This window comes from Anolis sagrei, chromosome 1 (genome assembly GCF_037176765.1).
Source record: "Anolis sagrei isolate rAnoSag1 chromosome 1, rAnoSag1.mat, whole genome shotgun sequence".
In the NCBI taxonomy this organism is placed as follows: domain Eukaryota; kingdom Metazoa; phylum Chordata; class Lepidosauria; order Squamata; family Dactyloidae; genus Anolis; species Anolis sagrei.
In genome coordinates, this window is record NC_090021.1 from 20,602,999 (window position 1) to 20,623,097 (window position 20,099).

At 38.4% G+C, this 20,099-nt stretch overlaps 1 protein-coding gene across 1 annotated transcript in view; it reads right to left on the reverse strand.

The window, feature by feature from the left end:
* Window positions 1–478: 478 nt before the first annotated feature.
* STON1 (stonin 1) overlaps window positions 479–20,099 on the reverse strand; it is a 30,392-nt gene continuing 10,771 nt past the window's right edge. The window contains exons 2-4 of the mRNA XM_060754549.2: window positions 12,533–14,477; window positions 3,587–3,789; window positions 479–2,008 (exon numbers count right to left, since the gene is read on the reverse strand). Of these exons, the coding sequence (XP_060610532.2) occupies window positions 1,934–2,008; window positions 3,587–3,789; window positions 12,533–14,426 (2,172 nt within the window). The 5' untranslated portion in view covers window positions 14,427–14,477 and the 3' untranslated portion in view covers window positions 479–1,933. The remainder of the gene's footprint in view (window positions 2,009–3,586; window positions 3,790–12,532; window positions 14,478–20,099) is intronic.

Consider the following 20,099-nt stretch of genomic DNA (forward strand, 5'->3'; position numbering starts at 1 on the left):
TATACTGGAGCATGAAAGACTTCTGTTGAAATTAAAAGGCTGTGTGCTATCAGATGCAATCTAAATGTGAATGCAAATTGGGTAATATTTAAACTCCAATATTACCTAAGGCAAGAAACAACATTTTCTTCTATGCTTGACCCATACTTCTGGAGAGAGAAAAGACTCATTTGGAAAACAGTATACAGCAAGGCTATCATCACTGAAAGGCTCTTTTGACATTTCAAGACAATTCACTAGTAAAATGAGATTAGAAATGTTGAGATCTCTTCAGAATTAACTGTTGGGACAAAGCTACATAGCGAATTTAGAAAGTAACTGAATATCTACTTTCATTACGTGGTGGAGTGGAATTATAATATAAAGTATGTTTTCCCAGATCAAATTTATTCTAAATCATTTTTCCTTTGGGGCAAATTAGTTGAAGTGTTAAAGTTGAAGTGCAGCAGGGAGACAAATATTAAAGTGAGATGAAGTGTGCTGTTATAGCTTTATTCCAAAGGACTTACATGCAACAAAGACGGCATTTGGAGTGGTTTCAATAAAGCAGAAAGCCAGCAATAAAAATTAAGCCATAGACAGACACTTCTTTGGCCTCCAGTGTATAAGCATAAGCGACAAGACAGAAAAATTAAGACAATAACTTCCCTCAATTGGTCAAACCCATTTTTTCCCAATAAGCTTAAAAATCAGATTCCAAAAAGGTTATTCTGATTGTAATTGTCAACACACTTTGTAGAAACACTTTCCCTTCAGAGTTCTGGGTGTTCTGCTACACGCCCCTTAAGCAAACGCTTGGCAGGAAAACGGAACATTTCCCCTTTCCACATTCATCTGGAGTCTCCTGGATTTCACAAACTTTGCTGACAGCAGGTTACATTCCTGACAGCTAAAAAAGCCATTTAGATTTTACATTCTAAGGTAACATTTTCCATATGTCTATTCCTATTTGTTCCAAAACTTCAGTTCTAGAGACATCTGCTCTTGCTGGCGATGCAAAGTAACAGCTGTAGCAGCTGGCAAAGTTAGAAGTACTCTCTTCCATCCAAAACACTGAAACAAAAAACTCTGCCTAACCTTTTGGACTCAGGAACTCCTGCAGTTCCTCCCAGACAAATCATCCTTTCAACGACTGGAAGGACAAACTTACACTTTCAATAAAGGAAGCGAAAGGAAAAGCACTTCAGGTATTTGTATTGGTCCCTCTGTGACAAGTCTTTCTATAAACAGTTCAGCCATTTTGATGTGATTCAGTAGAATATCATAAGTTTAAAAGAATTCAGAATCAAGTGTGGATTGTGCCAGAATGATCTGCAAATTAGGTTACATTCCTGACAGCTCTTGCCAACTAAAGTGTTCTAAAATAGCCATTTAGATTTTAAATTCTAATGTAACTTTTTCCATCTGCCCATTCCTCCATAGGGAAAAAACATATTGGAAAGACCCAAAAGCTACTATATTTTATGTATGAGCCATTAAAAGTATTAAGAGTGTTTCCAAGGAACACACCCCTTTTAAGGATATATGGAACTTGCATACTTTTATTGAAACTGGTAGCAGGAACATATCAAGGATATATCAAGTAACTACACATACATACATACTTAATAGATAAACTATGATTTATTCCTCTAGACAGTATCAAAAATCAACATATGTTGATGCTTTCCCTAAAAGCCTTTCATAGTGCCATTATTTCTCAAAATGGTACAATACCCCCATAATTTAAAAATAGCTTTTTTCGTGCCCATTACCATCAATATACTAAATGTTAGGCAAACAAATTCCCAACTGTACACACAGTCTTTTAACATGACAAACTAGTGGACAGCCTGCTGCTTTTTAAACTCTCTTGCTTACAACAACTATATACATATATACATTATCTACTTCTTATAACCATTAAAGCACATGAGGTTATTCCTCTCGTCTTTTACTGCATTTGACAACTCCCACATTTGTTGGGATCTTCTCCTTCAAGCCTAATCCATTTCTTCTCAATTTCAACCTGCAATAAGAAAGCAAAAAGAGTGCAATTAGAAAGCAGTTATGAAAACAGCTAGTGAACCTTGTCATTACCCCCACTGAAATGATTAGCCATCATCTCAAACCTATTATAAAGAAATCCTGAAACCAATGTATTAATAGCAGAAAAAATATGAAGTAGGGTTCTTCCATTAGAGCTGTGATGCTCCATTAATGTTTGTAAAAACTCTATAAGAGAAGGGAGCCTGAAATAGTTCCCATGTCCCCCAGGCCATTTTAACCCTGGGAAGGACTTCTTTAAAATAAGAAGTCTAGTTTTGAGCCATTTTTTATTTTTATGAATGAATTCACATGTATAAACAAAATCCATACTGGAAAAAATTAAGATAATGTCATTGAAGGCTTTCTTGGCCGGAATCACTGGGTTGTTGTGAATTTTCCGGGCTGTATGGCCATGTTCCAGAAGCATTCTCTTCTAGCATTTCATCCACATCTAAGGATACCTGCCAGAGATGTGGGTGAAATGTCAGGAGAGAATGCTTCTGGAACATGGCCACACAGCCTTGAAAACTCACAGCAACCCAATTAAGATAGTGTTTACAAACCCAGCAGCAACTTTATGCTAGCAGAGTGATGTTACCAAGTGCAAACATATATTATATGCCAAATATGTTCCTAGAATTGCATAACCCATTATTATCTTCTTGGAAGGAGCCCCTGGTGGTGCAAAAGGTTAAACCCTTGGGCCAGCAGGACTGAAGACTGACAGGTCGTAGGTTCAAATCCGTGAAGAGCGCATATGAGCTTCCTCTGTCAGCTCCAGCTCCCCACCAAAACATCCAGGCATCCCTTGGGCAACATCCTTGTAGACAGCCAATTCTCTCACACCAGAAGTGACTTGCAGTTTCTCAAGTCACTCCTGACACACAAAGAATCTTCTTGGAAACAAGTGCAGAACAGCAACCATGTCTGTTTGTAGTACTAAAACACTAGGAATTCTATGTAACATAACATCCAAGAATAAAAATTAACTTTATTGCACCAGAGTCAGCTTCAGCCCTGCCCAAACTGGCACCCATCGGATGTGTTGGACTACAACTCCCATTGTGGGGTGGATTGCACTAATTTTAGGTGGGGGTGGGATGTGTGTGACAATGTTTTGACGGTGTTGAGCTGCTATTTATTAGGGTTTTGGCTGTCTAAGCCACTGGACTGTAAGGACCTGTAATCGTGCTTCAATGCGCAATGTAAATTTGATATGTTTTAATATGTTTAATCATTTGAAATACTATTTTAATTGATATGTATTTTTTTACAGTTTTATAATATTATGTTTCATTGATATTGTTATTATCTGAATCTGGCATTGAATTATTGCCATGGTTTGTAAGCCGCCTTGAGTCCCCTCTTTGGGTTAAGAAGGGAAGGCATAAGCACAGTAAGTAAGTAAGTAAATAAATATACCCCAGGAAGCTTGGTGAATGGGCATGCTAGACTTCATCAAGCATTTGCCTTGATAAGAAAAAAATGGAAATGAAAGTAACACATAATTGACTGAAACACTTCATTAGGTTTAAAAAGATGGAAATAAGGATATTACCTGGCAATTGTAATATGCTTTTTGGGTCACATGCTTCTGGGGCTGCACATCATTTTCGATGCCCAGTGATTTTACTTCAGTTCCAGAAGGACATTCGTCGAGCACAACAAATTGGACTGTGGCAAAAGGATACCAATCAGAGGGGATTTCCTGATCTGAGCCAAGTTCTAGTTTGTAAGACAAACTGTGCGGATGATCTGGATCTGGGGAAGGATAAACGAGCAGGGAAAAGAGACAAATGTAAAGTTTTACAGAGAAAGGTGCTTGAGAGAACGATAAATTCATGGAAGCTCGGAGTTCAAAAACTATTGTATGAGAGCTAAATAAGAGTAAGAGAGGAATGCAGTCTGGCCTTAGCTAGGGCTAATCCCTGAGGGACATGATCTGACAAAGAGATTCACTCTTTGCCTTTAAACTATGTCAAGCTTCAAAAGCTAGAACACAAACAATTCATACCTTGTCTATACCAAGTTGTATACTACATGACATCATTCATTATTCCTCCTCAGGCAATAACTTCTCTCCTTCATTCTGGCATAGAGCTGATTACTTCTCATAAATAGAAGCAATAAATAAGTCAATAGAAATTTAGAAATATGGTTAAAATGGAATATGCACAGCCATTTGAATTTCCTTGGTACCTCCAAAAACTAGTGTAAAGATAAATAGATAAATAGAGCTGTCTCTGTCTCAAATTTGTCACAGACAATTAGGTTGAAGTTACAGTAGTCATACAATAAATTCAGCCTGGATTATTTTGCCTCTTGATTTTCCTATCTGTTCTTCAACACAGACCTTTGCCGTTCTTAGCTGTTTTTACTCTAATGTACAAATGTTGAGAAGCAGTTGTATTAGCCTTCTTTAATATAACTGAGCTTCAAGCACATAATAACTATATACCATTTAAAAGTGAGACCCACTGTAATCATTACAATTATTAAAACATATGGAACTCATTTATTCTGTGAGAGAAATTCTATTATTCCACTCCACAACAAGAAGTGACCTAGCAAAAAGGCAACAGAAAAAGTTTCAAATTTATTTATCCCTCAGTGCATAACAAACTCAAGAGGCAACTTGCAAAAGAACTTTAATGAAAGTTATTTAAAGGATGCTTATCCCAAGTCTCTGCCAATGTATATACACTTTGACCAGGATGCCTGAAAATCTGAAGCCAAATACGGTACTACAGGTTTTGATATGAACATAGAATCATAAGAGTTGGAAGAGACCATGTGGTCCATCTGGTCCAACCCCCTGCCATGCAAAAAAAGCACAATCAAAGTATACCTGACAGATGGTCATCTAGCCTCTGTCAACAAGTGCTTCCACAGTAAGCTTTTGGAAGAGATTCAGTGAAGTTACTTGTATATTCAGTATACAAGTATACTTGTATATTCAACTCAATCTGGTCACTTAAGAGTGACGATTAAGAATTATCACCAATAACAATGTATGTAATCCCCCAAACCAGAATGTAATTACTATACATAGGGTTCTTTGAGCAGGGTGGGTGATATATTAGGGTTTAAGAAAGCTAGTTACCTGTGTAAAGCTCTAACTCAGGGGTCCTCAAACTAAGGCCCGGGGGCCGGATGCGGCCCTCCGAGGTCATTTACCCGGCCCTCACTCAGGGTCAACCTAAGTCTGAAATGACTTGAAAGCACACAGCAACAACAATCCTATCTCATCAGCCAAGAGCAAGCCCACACTTCCCATTGACATACTAATAAGCTTATATTTGTTGAATTTGTTCTTCATTTTAATTATTGTATTGTTTTTAAGTGTCTTTTGCACTATAAATAAGATATGTGCAGTATTCATAAGAATTCATTCATTATTTTTTTCAAATTATAATCCGGCCCTCCAACAGTTTGAGGGACTGTGACCTGGCCCTATGTTTAAAAAGTTTGAGGACCCCTGCTCTAACTATATGGGTTTGGAGAAAGCACGTGCAGTAGTTTGAGCATTGGACTACAACTCTATAGAGACCAGGATCAAATCTCTGCTCAGCCACAGAAACCATCTGAGTGACAATTTGGGAAGTGACACACTTTCAGCCTCAGAAGAAGGCAAAGACAAATCCTCTCTGCAAAAATCTTGACAAAGAAAATCACATGATAGGTTTGCCTTTGTCAAAAGCAAGGTGAAGGTATATGCCAAAAGTTAACATGGAAAATTTAGATTCAGGGAGAAACAAAAAGGTTAAGAAAATTCCTTTTCCTTTCCTCCAGATTCTCTCTCTACCAACTACAAATTCTTAGGAATAAAAGAAACAGAACAGAGAGACAGCAGCCACTTTTCAATATCTCCTTCAGTCTTCATCTGGTAGATATTTATTATTACAATAAACTTTAATTGGGGTAGAAGTATCTATATGTGTTTATAATGCAAGTGTAGATGTAATACACAGAACCCATGGCTATTTTAATACAGGTATTTTGATGTTATAAGGAATTTAGCCCAGATTTTTTTTCCTATATGTTAGTTATTAGGCAAATATTTTATTAGAGCTGTATATTTCATTATTAATCTGTTAGATTAATTTAAGACTTTTGGGGTTTTTAAAGGCCAAAGCATATTTTGAAAATGGATAGATCTAAATAAAAGGCCAAATGCAATCATAGCAACAGCAAGTGGTAGGCACCATCTCAGAAGGAATATTTCCTTTTCTTTTCTCTTGCACAACAAGAAGTACCATGTAATATGGCGCAGTTCATGCATACATCGGCTAAAAGCAAATATGCTTTTTCACTTCATAAGTGTTTTCAGTCAAGATGCACCTTTATGTAGATACTGTATATTTTACTAGTGCTGACAGCATCTGTCAGTTGCTTAGATAACAGCCCTGTGTACACAACACTGCCAAGCTCTTATTACTTTATATCAGGGTTGAGGAACCTGTGGTCCTCCAGGTATTCCTGGGCTAAGACTCTTATAAACTTTGGTCAGCTGGGATTGGAGGAAACCAGAGTGCAAAACATGAGGGCTACAGGTTCTTTATTCCTGCTTTATACAATTCTTACAACATTCTCATTCTGAGAAATGCCAATAAGTAGTATATACTGAACTAATACAAGCAAATATCTGCAACTCCAGATAATTCCCCACATAGGGATTTGTGTATTTAAAATGTTTCTAACTGCTCTGGCAGCTGGCGGGGTTCCAAGAAATTATATGAAGAAATACCAACAAGAAATCCCAGAAAATAATTTTTATGAGCACTATTAGATGCTCCATTTGGGTGACTTCCAACATGTATTGGAGCAGAGGTGGGGCTTTTTATTAAGAAAACTTGGTTTACTAAGTCTTCTTGTATATATAATACAACAAGGTGAGAGAACATGCTGCCCAAGAAATGGTTCTAGGAACAAATGGGAGCAACAGTTACTTCAAAATCTCGTAAAAATAATCTGGACAGTGAGCAGTAATCCAGAACACCTGATATTAATTTCAAAAGATAAAGGCACTGAAGCTTATATGACTTTTGAAATGGTGGTAAGTCACAACTAAAATATCATTTATTTTCATTTTAGAGGCATATCTCTTACATATTTATATCTTAAAAAAGGTTGGCCTTGCTTCAGAAAGCTATTTTAGCAAGTTGCCATCCTTTTTCTTCTGCACTAACATCTCTTCACACTTCCTTGCCACCTCCAGAACATTATCACTCGATGGTGGCTATGCCTATATGGAGCCAGAGAACTTGCAACTATGCATTTTGTTCTACTATTTATACTGAATCTTATGGAATGACACACATTTGCTCAGTGACTTTTTCCTTTCATTAAGCAATGGGAAATATGTTGACAAAGGAAGAAGCAAGCTCTGTCCCTCTCCCTACATATCATATATACTCAAAACAGCGTTTTTCAGCCCATTTTTTGAGCTGAAAAAGCCTCCCTTGGCCAGGCAGCAAAGCCTGGAGGCCATTGCTTGCACTGTCACCTCCCTTGTCAGTGTTTTCTTTTCCAGTCAAAACGGAGGGAAGGAGTGAAAGATATACTTCATGTCCTCCTTGTTTATATGGCTCTCTGTCAAACCCACCCAATTTCCTGGCTTTTTTGTGTGTATCTAAATATGTGTGTGTGTTTTGTTTCCTTGGAAGTGTTCACTGGCCTTTGCAAGTCCTATAGATCTATGTTTTTATATATGCATGTTTCTCCTGAAGTCTGTACAAACCATTTATATATCCATTAATCTTATGAAAGCTGAAATATTTGTTAATCTCTCCTACAGATATGTAGGCATTTCCCTCTGCTAGCCTTTGCAATCCCTATGTATTTATCTGCAATCCCTATGTATCTATCTATCTATATCAATTTTACATATGAATTTTCCACTCATATGTTTGCAGGTCTTTACAAATCCTGTATACATATAGTTATCTAGACATTTCCATGTACCTGTATATCTGTATCTGTATGTATACATTATTTTAATATATATTATTTTTCCCCTCACATGTTTGAAAGTCCCTGCAAATCCTATATATAGATATCAATAAATATATAGAGGTACCTGTATATCTGTATATCTGTACGTGTATGGATATGTATATAAATAATTTTATATAGCTATAATTATCTATATATAGATGTCTAGATAGATAGATATAAATATAGATATATAGGGCATGCAAATATTACAGGGCGAAATGCACACACAAATATATATAGATAGATAGGAATATAAATATATAGGGCTTGCAAATATTGCAAGGGAAATGCACACACACACACACACACACATAGAGAGAGATGTCTAATAGATATAAACATGGGTACATAGGGCTTGCAAATACTGCAGCAGAGAAATGCACATATAGAGAGAGGATTTGCAGTTTTTTCGGGGGAAATGTATATGTGAAATTAGTATATATAATTATAGCTCTATATCTAGCTCTACATTATTTATACAGGCATTGAATGTTTGCCTCTTACTATGTTGGAAGCCAGCCTGAGTCCCCATGGGAAGATAGGGCGGGATACAAATGACGTTTTTTATTATTATAAAGTTATTGTTGATACTATATTGTTTTTGTTGACCCTACTTTTCTACTTACAGTGCTAGTTTATTGTTTTTTCTTTGAAATACGGCAAATATTCAAAAGCATTTAACCTACTGATGCCTCAATTAATGTAATTTTATTGGTATCTATTTTTATTTTGAAATTTATCAGTAGCTGCCTGCATTTCCCACCCTAGGCTTATGCTCGGGTCAATAGGTTTTCCCAATTTTTGTGGTAAAATTAGGTGCCTCAGCTTATATTCGGGTACGCTTATACTTGAATATATACAGTACATTTAATGAATGTTGGCAGACAAAAACTAAGTCCAAAAATTAAAAAATCGACAAAAAAATCGACAAAAAATTAAAAAAACAATCCATAGGTATTTGAGCTGGACTTCTTTCACTTAGTTTGTTTGTCATTATGTTGCTAGATAAAATTGTATGTAATATTTTTTTCAATCTAAAATCAAGGAAAAAATAAATACATGAGAAAAAATAAAATTGGTCATCACCAACTATTTTTATAATTAGAATATCATCATTTTGGCCCTTCTACAATTTTAGACAAAAGTATTTATGAGATCAGATTGATGCGTTGCATTCCATAAAACACCCCTTCAAATCAGAGCTGGGATGTAAAAAGTTACAAGCAATGTACTTTCAAACAAATTGTTTTTTTATCAATGCACAATAAATGTGCATTTTAGAAACAATGAGAAATTTTTTTTCAGTGGTATGATAAGTCATGGTTTCTTGGATTTCATTCTGGTTGTCCCATGTTAAAGGCATTTTTAAATAAACTGAGCAAAATTTTAAAGTTCCATGGTATTCCACATTCATTTTTAAAAAATGATTAGAAAAACAATGCAATTAGTAATATCTTTAAAAATAAAGATATTAAGCAATTATCATAAAGAGGGGATTGCATAACAATCTAGATTATAAAGCTCTTTCTGCCACTCTTCCCTAACCTTAGTGTCTCCAGATGTTTTGATATTAGTTCTATTAGTCAAAGCCAGCATAAACACTAGAAAAATAATGGGAGGTATAGTCTGAAACATGTAAATGGTATAATACTAGTTTATGCTCCATAAGCTCAAAAACACGGCTACAACAAGGTACAGGTGGCTCTTAGTATCTGCTATAGGTCAGTTCCAGCATCTCCATAGATTTGTTTATCTCTAATATACAAACACATAAACATTTAAAAAAAGTAAACCTTGATTTTGCCGTTTTATATAAGGGACTTTATATATTTAATTATATATTTGCATATATTATTGTTGTTGTTGTTATTTATTAAACTTGATAATTGGATTTTGAAAAGAATGGCTTGTTGTGGAAACAAGGATTGGTGATAACTCTTTTAGGAGTGAATTCACCTTCCTGGGTTAGATTTCTATAACTTCCTGTTGTCTCATCCCTGTCCTTAACTATAAGTCATCTGTAAGTCGAATGTTTGTAACTCAGGGACTGCCTGTAATGGTATTTGAGCTGCTCAGGTTTTAAAATGTTTATTTAAACCTATAAAGAAATAAAAACAGCCCTCACCCTCGTCTCCTTTAAAAAAAAACTCTTGAAAATGCACTTATGCACTTCAGGACACTTAATGCCATCAGATCACTGGCTAACCTATTCTACCCCATGGTAGCTATGATACACTGTAAGTGAACACCTGCGTTAACCACTTCTAATGTATTTTAATTATTTTAAAGGGTACATGTTTTAATGTTAATTCATGTTATTAGTGTTATCACATCCTACTGGATTATTTCTATTTTGTTTTCATTTTGATGTTAATTCTTTTATTGAAAGTTTATTATTATTATTATTATTATTATTATTATGGATTATTTTGATTTTTGACGTGTTTGCATTTATTTAGGGCATTGAACGTTTGCCTTTTTCCATGTGTAAACCACTCTAGTCCCTTCAGGGAGAGGGGGCGATCTAGAAAAAAAGTTATTATTATTATTTTATTAGGAATATTATGAAGCTATGGATGGTTGAATCCATGGGTATAGATTCCATGGATACAGAGGGCAACTTGTCCTGCTGGCTAGTGGGGATGCTATGTTATTGAAAAATGTGATGGCCAGTTTCCTTGACAGCATGCCATGACTGGCTTCAGAGACTGCCAAATGAATGCTTTTTCTATGGCTAAGGGCTTGACAAGACTTCTGTAATGCTGAATCAGACAAGACAAGATAGAAGCATGAATTATCTCCGTCCTAAGTTCAACTAAACTATGCTGCTCCCTTCATCAGTCAAGCAAAAAGCAATCACAAACTTGTCCATGATAACAAGCTTAAGTGCATCTGTTGCAGTGAAAAGAAATGTAACTGGAGGCCTTCTCCTGTCAGTTAGGATATTCCAATGACCAGACAGACTGAATGTATTAACTAGCCCACCAACAGAGTACTAGAAAATATTACTTTTCCAAGCAAGGCTTGCGTGTCAACTGCAATGGACTTTGCAGAACCTCAAGCCACAATACAAATGCCGCAAAAATAAATACAAGGAAAGTTTGGCCTATCAAACTACATAACAATACTGCTCTCTTTTGGTAGACTTGTGCTATGCCAGTAGTTAAAGAGGGAAACGAAATTAGTCTTGTCTATAAGCCACAACTCAAACCACTTCTAAATTCTTAACCAGAAACATCCTGGCTCTAAATTTCATTTACAAAAATACGAATTACTTCTGTTTTGGTCAGTGGGAGGCACTAATTAAGTCCACACACACTGAGTTTTAGCAACGACACTGATTAGTCCCAGATTATTGAATGAAAAGGCTCAAAGTACAAAGCAAGACATGACATTTTTGCTGCCACATATAGCTCTCCATCCTTTCCCGGTGACTTGCAAAAGCACAATTTTGCAGCATAAGCAAACACAGCACAGGTTTACACATCTCAAAGAACATATTTTTTAGTGCTTGGGAGGGGCAGTTTACCCAAATATGCAATATGACAATGAGCAAGGGTTGACATATTTCCCCAAGTGCCATGGTAATAGAAAAGATTAGTTAAATGATATCTTCTCTACACTTCCACTTTCAGGGACAACAGAACTGCTTTCTGACATGTCATATTCTTTTTCTATGATCTTACATTCAATAACTTGTACACACATTTGAAGACCCAGATAAACATGGCCTTGTGGGAAGGCTAATGTCAAATTTATACAGAGGCCCCAAATGACAAGATTCAGTTGGCCTTCTATATGTATAGATTCAACCATCCAGCTTGAAACTATTTTTTTAATTCAAAAGCAAATTGATTTTTGCCATTTTATACAAGAGACATCATTTTACTAAGATGTTGTATATAATGGAACTTGAGCATCCATAGATTTTGTATTCACAGGGGTCCTGAAACCAAACCCCAGTGGACACCAAGTGCTCGCTGTGCAGTTTTCAAAATATGTTGTGGATCCTTATCCTAGAAAAAATTGTGTTTTTATATTGTGACTAATATATATTACAGTTTAGGCAAACATTAAAAATATATATCTGTAGGTAGAAGGGTGTTATTTGAGGGGTGTTTTTTTTAAAAAAAAATATTAAACAGGCTACACAAAAATAAATGATTTCCAACTTCTATGCCTCTTAAGAAAATGAAATGTGCAAAGCAGGTGTAATGGCATTTCTGAAACCTTGTTTGTTAGGCTGCCGTAGCATTGATACATATTTCTCACTAAATCCCGCTTAGATCAAAGGATAATTTGATCCATAGGCATGCATATATATCTCACTTTATTTATTTTATTTATTTATTTACTGTATTTGTATACCGCCTTTCTCAGCCCATAGGCAACTCATAATTTTCTACTTATAACTTACTGGTTTTTACTCTATTAATGTTCTATGAGAAAATGCAATCCTCTTTCAGTACAATTTTATACTATTCCAAAGAAATATCCAAATATTTACTTGTGTTTTTATCTGGGAGTCTGTCAATCTTCCACACAATGGCTTTATATGCACTTTCATATTTGGCTGTTCCAATGGAAACTTGTATGACAGAATCAGATTCAATCTCAGTTAAAGAACCAAGACATGCTCTTCTGTTCATTTTTGCTTTCAGGGACTTCTGTCTTTGAAGGTTCATAGTCCAGAGTGTTTTGATCCACTGTGGAGGAACAGGAAAATGTATCATGATGTTTTCACAGTGTTTTGTGGAATGTGAATGGACTGAAGCAAGAGCAGAAGACGACATGTTTATGAAAGCCTGGAGTTCAATGTAAGCTCCCTGAGCTACTACTAATGCTTTAACAAAAAATGGAAGATCTGATCCAGTATACCTCGTCCTGAAACGCATCAGTTCCAACCTACAGCCATCTATTGGTGTAAATTTAATTATCCTTGACTGCTCAAACTCTTGTTGTTTTGCACATTGATGGAAATGATAATCAAGAATTTCAATCAATTTCTTTTCAGTGTCCTTCTCAAAGTAATCCTCATCTCTTCTCTGAAGCTCCAAGTCATTTAGTGTCAAAAAGCACTCAGAGTTTCCATTGACAAAACTCAAGTAATAAATATGGGTGATGACAACACTTTCAACCAGTTTTGCTTCTGCTTTTGTGATCCTTCCCCAAAAGTTGTCTACTAGCTCCAAGACAATTTCTTGTTCTTCATAATGCTTCTTTGGTTTTGAAGGAACAGGAAGCTTCATTAATTCCTCTTCGACTATCATCAGGAAGTCTGTGAAATCACTGTAATCAGTTGTTCCTAACTTCAGCATCTGTTCTATCTCTGGTTCATGAATTACCTCAGCTTTAGGATGATACTTCTTTTTCTCTGTGTATGACACATACTCAATTTTCACAGTATGGATTCTCCCAGAGATGCTGCAATTCTCTAGTTTGGGTTCAGAAAGTCTGCAAAATGGCTGCAGCTGGAATTCTTTGAACGGTTTCTCAAGGCCCTTTTCATAATACATTTGTAGGATTCCTCCAGGTAAAACTCTAAGATATATAGGTCCCCACTGTCTTGATGACATCATATTCTTCTTTTCAGGAATCCTCAACATGAAAGGCCAGCCATCTTTTCTCTGGCTGCTGAAGAGGGTACGAGGAATGAATGGAGAAAATCCATCTCCAGTATAAATACAGGGCATGGAAGTCAAAGTCCTTTCATTATCTGAAGAATCTGTCTGCAAGTGCTCAAGCCTTTCACAAATATAGTTGAAGGATCCCTGATTGAGGCTTTTCTGATCGGGCAAACCTTCTTTTTCTTGCAAAGAACTATGGTGTTTGTCAAAACCTGAATCCGTTCTGGGTGCATCAGAGCTAGGTGAAGGTGAATCTTCTGTCCAAAATGGGCTAGAAAAAGCACAATTATTCTGAACATACTGAAAGAATGTTTGTGTTTCTGAACAATCTTCCGGTTTCTTCGAGTTTTCTTCAGTGATGTTTACATCGTCTGTTGGTTTAGGCACAGAGGACTCTGAGTGATGCCCAGTCTGCAATATGCCATCCAGTTTTTGAGGTGCAGGATGAACATTAATGCTGGATGACAGTTCTGGAATAGGATAAAGAAGAGATCCTGATTTAGGAAAACAAGGGCTTGCAGGGTAGTCTCTAGTAGGTGTGCAGAGTGGAGAATTACTAGGAGGGCCAGGAATGAAATAATAGTCATTCATAGGTGATGAAAGAGAAATGTTGCTGGAAGAAGATGACTGGCTTGAAGAATCATGCATCTTAGGTAGAAGGAGTTTAAGCCCATTTGTTCTGAATACGCCATGACTTCCCCCTGCCTTCTGGGGAGACTGGAAGACAGGTTCATCTTCAAAAGTAACCCAGTTTGCAGGATTGGTGCTAAACATCTTGCGGCAACAAGCTGGGTTAGCTCAACAGAAGCTTCACTTCCAAATCATCTATTTAAAAAAGGGAAAAAATATAGTTAGAAAAAATCTTTATAATAATATGTTTACATTACATGTTTAGATAAATTTCAAGCCTTTAAACAACCTGAGAAATTGGCTGTACACAAACTGGAGAAGTTCCAAGTATAAACATCAACAGGTTATAGTTACAATGCTGAAACAAATTCATACATATAACATAGATATGTGCACCAGTTCTCAATATCCTTCATAACTGATATTGCTGGTAACATCAATTCCAAATTGTAAAATAAATTTATGGGGAAAAACCATGACTTCATACACAATTATTTACAAGAATCACTTGTAAGGAAAAGACAAATATTTTCTCTTCCTTGAATTACCTGTTCCAAGCTATGTTGAATACAAATACCCATGGATGCGATTTCAAAGCTTGTTTTTTCACATAATTTTATTTTCTTAGTTGTAACACAGTAACTGTCTATCTCTTGTCATTTCTGTCACTGAAATATGTCTTAAGGAAAGCCTTTTTCCATTAACATCTTTTGCACACCATGGTTTTCTGTAGGCTTTCTGTAGTATGTACAGGTGGACCCAATTTGAAATCATTATCTCTCTGCCACCTTGAAAGCATGAATGAAACCCTTACCACTTGAAAGGATGGGAAACACTGCTAGATGCCTCTCCCAGTGCACAAAAAGCCCTTAGCCTCAGTCATTCACAAGATGGAGACATTGCAACATAAAGCCTAATAAAGTATTCTCCATTTGCCAAGTTATTTGTTAGATTTGTTTCTGGCTCAAAATAGTTAGTAAATCTTGATAACTTGATATCTAACTGGAGGTCAGCTGTTACCAACTGTGCTGTGGATTTCAGAGAGGCACAAATGGAGAGAGAAAGGGAGAAATGTGTCAAGAGGATGGTGCGTCAAAACAACACTTGTTGGGACCACCTTCCATCTGGAAATTGATGTCCTCACTGCGAAAGAATATACAGATCCAGAGTAAGTCTCTACAATCACTTTCAGAGCCACCAGCAAGACTCTACCCTTGGAAGACGATCATACTAAGCCACAACTGATGGCCTATGACGATGATGGTGATGTTTGAACAGCTAAACAGAGAGAAAAGGGGAGAGCCCAGGAGGCTTATGGATCCGAACGGATTCCTGACGGCTCTTGGGGATTTTCCCGCCACCTCGGTAGGCGACCATGTCGAGGCCTTGGTCGCTCTCTGGAATGGGGAGATGACCAGGGCAATTGACAGGATCGCTCCGGAACGTCCCCTCTCAAGTAACCGAGCTAAACCAGCTCCTTGGTTCACTGAGGAGCTGGCAGCGATGAAGCGAAGGAAGAGGGAACTAGAGAGCGTGTGGCGCTCGGACCCAAGCGAGCCAAATCGAGCACGGTCTGTGTCCTTTCTAAGGGCATATGCCGCGGCAATAAAAGCCGCAAAGAAAACTTCCTTTGCGGCTACTATTGCGTCTGCAAAAAACCGTCCGGCGGAGTTGTTTCGGATTGTCAGAGGTCTTTTAACTCCCCCTATCTCAGGTGGGAGCCCTGACAACTCGGACACGCGCTGTGAAGCATTTGCTCGGTTCTTTGCAGACAAAGTCGCTTTGATCCGTTCTGGGCTAGACGCCACATTAAATGCAGTCTCTGTGGATGTGACACAAGCACCTGCTTGTCCTGTTTTGATGGATTCCTTTCAGTTTGTGAAACCCGAGGATGTGGACAAGATACTTGGAGGAATGAGGCCTACCACGTCCATCCTAGACCCCTGCCCATCCTGGCTTCTGAAAGAAGCCAGAGGGGGATTGGCCGAGTGGGTAACGGTGGTGGTTAATGCCTCCCTTCGGGAAGGCACGATTCCAGCGAGCCTAAAACAGGCTATTATAAAGCCGCTGTTGAAGAAACCATCACTGGACCCCACTAAATTTGACAACTTTCGGCCTGTTTCCAATCTTCCCTTTTTGGGCAAAGTCATGGAAAGCGTGGTGGCCTCACAACTCCAGGTATTCTTGAGAGACACGGATTATCTGGATCCGGCACAGTCTGGTTTCAGACCGGGACATGGTACCGAGACGGTCTTGGTCGCCTTAGTGGATGATCTCCGCCGGGAGCTAGACAGGGGGAGTGTGTCCCTGTTGGTGCTTCTGGACCTCTCAGCGGCCTTCGATACCGGCGACCACGGTATTCTTCTGGGACGCCTTGCAGAGATGGGCCTCGGGGGCACCGCTTTGCGGTGGCTCCAGTCATTTCTGGAGGGTCGTACCCAGAAGGTGTTATTGGGGGACTCCTGTTCAACACCACAGCCTTTGACCTGTGGTGTTCCTCAGGGCTCCATACTGTCCCCCATGCTGTTTAACATCTACATGAAGCCGCTGGGTGAGATCATCCGGAGTTTCGGGGTGCGGTGTCACCTGTACGCAGATGACGTCCAACTCTGTCACTCCTTCCCACCTGCTACTAAGGAGGCTGTCGAAGTCCTGAACCGGTGCCTGGCCGCTGTGACGGTCTGGATGAGGGCGAACAAACTGAAATTAAATCCAGACAAGACAGAGGTACTCCTGGTCAGTCGCAAGGCCGAGCAGGGTATAGGGTTACAGCCTGTGCTGGACGGGGTCGCACTCCCCTTGAAGGCGCAGGTTCGCAGCTTGGGTGTGACCCTGGACTCATCGCTGAGCCTGGATCCCCAGGTTTCAGCGGTGACCAGGGGAGCATTTGCACAGCTTCGGCTCGTGCGCCAGCTGCGCCCGTATCTTGGGAAGTCTGACTTGGCCACGGTGGTACACGCTTTGGTCACATCCCGCCTCGACTACTGCAACGCTCTCTACGTGGGGCTGCCCTTGAAGACGGCCCGGAAGCTTCAGCTAGTCCAGCGTGCGGCAGCCATGTTGTTAACCGGAGCGGGACGCAGGGAGCGCACAACGCCCTTGCTGTCCCAGCTCCACTGGCTGCCGATCAGCTACCGGGCCCAATTCAAGGTGCTGGTGCTAACCTACAAAGCCCTAAACGGTTCCGGCCCAAAATACCTTGCAGACCGCATCTCGGCCTACGAGCCCACGAGGACCTTGAGATCATCCGGGGAGGCCCTTCTCTCGGTCCCGCCTGCCTCACAGGCACGTTTGGCGGGGACTAGAGAGCGGGCCTTCTCGGTGGTGGCCCCCCGGCTGTGGAACTCCCTCCCTGCTGAAGTTAGACAGGCGCCTTCCCTCATAGCCTTCCGTAAGGGCCTGAAAACCTGGCTCTTCGAAAAGGCCTTCAATTAAGTGCTATGTTTTCTTGGAATGACCACCGGAATGGACCATGACTACGAGACTGATTATGACCCAAATAAGACGAAGCGGATTTTTAGTTTAATTAGCTGTATGTTAGTAAGATGTGTGTTATGATTCTGATTTACTGTAATTGTTGTCTTTATGTTCTATGTTCTGTACACCGCCACGAGTCGCCTTCGGGCTGAGAGTGGCGGTTAACAAATGCAAATAATAAATAAATAAATAAATAAGAGCAGATAAACCTAGCATGTTAAAAATGACAGAGCTGCTTGGCCACAAAAATGGAAACCATAAGAAAAGCAGGTGCTGATGGGAGGAAAAATCATCCTTAGATGCATTTTGGGAAAAGGTTTTAAGTGACTTCTAGAAGGTTCAAAATGTTTTTATTTACTCATGCAAGACTTACTCTGGTGCCAACTGTTTTGTCAAAGAAACTATGCCACAAACATATCTACTTCATTTACTGACTATACCAGTATTATATGGTTTTATAGAACTGTACTCACTAGCAAGACAATTAACAAAATGATTTTGAATTTGTAAAGGTTGCAAACATTGCAATTTAACTTTTTCCCCTGAAAATTTCTGATTTCCAATGTTTTTGTCTCCTACGGCTTCAACATTTCTAACAAATGAATTATCCTTTTAAATTTCAAAAGGATGCAACATAATATAGCTGTAGTACTAATGGCATTACACATATTCAATGTTCTTGAGATAACAAACATAAACTTTATGTACTTCTTCCAATGTTTAAATTCCATAGCAATTGTCATATGGTGATATTTATCTGGAGAAATTTTTGAAAAACTGGAACCTAATGCACAATTTGAAAATTCCTAAAGAAGCTAAATCAGTTTGCCAAATAATTGGAAATTATTTGAACATAGTAAAAATGAATTATCTACCCTTGACTTCAACCAAACTCAAAGTCGGATCATTATAATTTGCATGCTGATATACACTTAACAGATTTTCCTGTTTTACAAAAACTACTTCCTGTAGCCCTTCTGAAGAGCTGGTTCCACATGTTTGTAATTTTAGACACCGCATGTGCTAACATATGTCAAGGCGGAAATCTGTGTGTTAGGACTAGTGTGTAAAGATTAACACACATGCTGCCCCATCTTATTAAACGGAGCAGTTTTCATTCCTTCTGATTTCATGAACCATTTTAAGTCCCACATGCCGTATTTTCTTCACTGCTCCTGCATTAGAACAGCAACTTATTGCATCATGAAGTTTTGTTAGAGTAATGTGGAGCCAGCATTAGGGAAACACAACTTTCATCCTTGAATTCAACAGACCTGCTCAGCATCAAGTCTGCCAAATAAGGTACACAAAATGTCTCAGATAAATTCAGAGAGACTGTTATTAATTGCAATTTATAGTTTTATCCCATAGTGTCCAGCATCCTTTTGGAAAATAAACTCTGACTTCTACAGCCCTTGTGCCCATCTAAAATCCACTTTGGAAGGTTGGAAGACTATATGGAACTGGTGAGACACACAAGGGAAAGGAAGTCCCAGTATGAAAACAGAATTGCATAACTCATCCAACACTGAGTGAAGATCTATGCTTTCAAACACATAGAATACTGAATTTTGAGATACTGAACCAGGCACTTGTGCAAGTTCACAGAGAAGAAAAATAAAAGCAGTTCATGCCAGCCACAAATGCTTGCTTTTGCATAATTACAATATGATACATAATTTAATCATTAGGTCTCAAACTGGCACAAGTAATGACCCAATCATGGAGTTTCTTTGCCTCACTATCCCCAAGCATACAATCAAAGCGTACTTCAGATATGTGCTTGTGATATTTTTGCATGTTTTAAAAAATAGGCAATTGTCTGATTAGCGTTCTGCAAAGCAACAGTCAGCCAGACACTTGTTGAAGTCCAATTCCTTAATCCTGAGGACAAGGACACGAAAGAAAAGAAATACAACTGCCCACTAAATAATTCCAATTAAAAATCTGCCCATGGTTATTTTCCTGCAAGAGGTGACTGCACTGGCCCTTTTCTAAGATAAAAATGTAGGAGTGAGATTTGGCACTCAAATGGCCAAAGGATGCATTATTAAAAATGTACAGACTCAATTTCATGTGGAAGACATACCAGTTTAAAAGCTACTTCACATACTGGACTTTTCTAAATGTGTCATCTGATTATGTCTTTTATTCCATATACATTACAGCAAAGAATTTTATTTTGTCACGGTTTCTTGGTAGATGTCTATGCCATAAAAATTAGCTTTGTAGGCATTTTTACATCATGGGATTTTTGTGGTATACTGTAAACTCCTGCTGCCGAATACAACAGTCCCATTCTGCTGAAGGACTGCCTTCCATCAATGGAAATTAAGACGG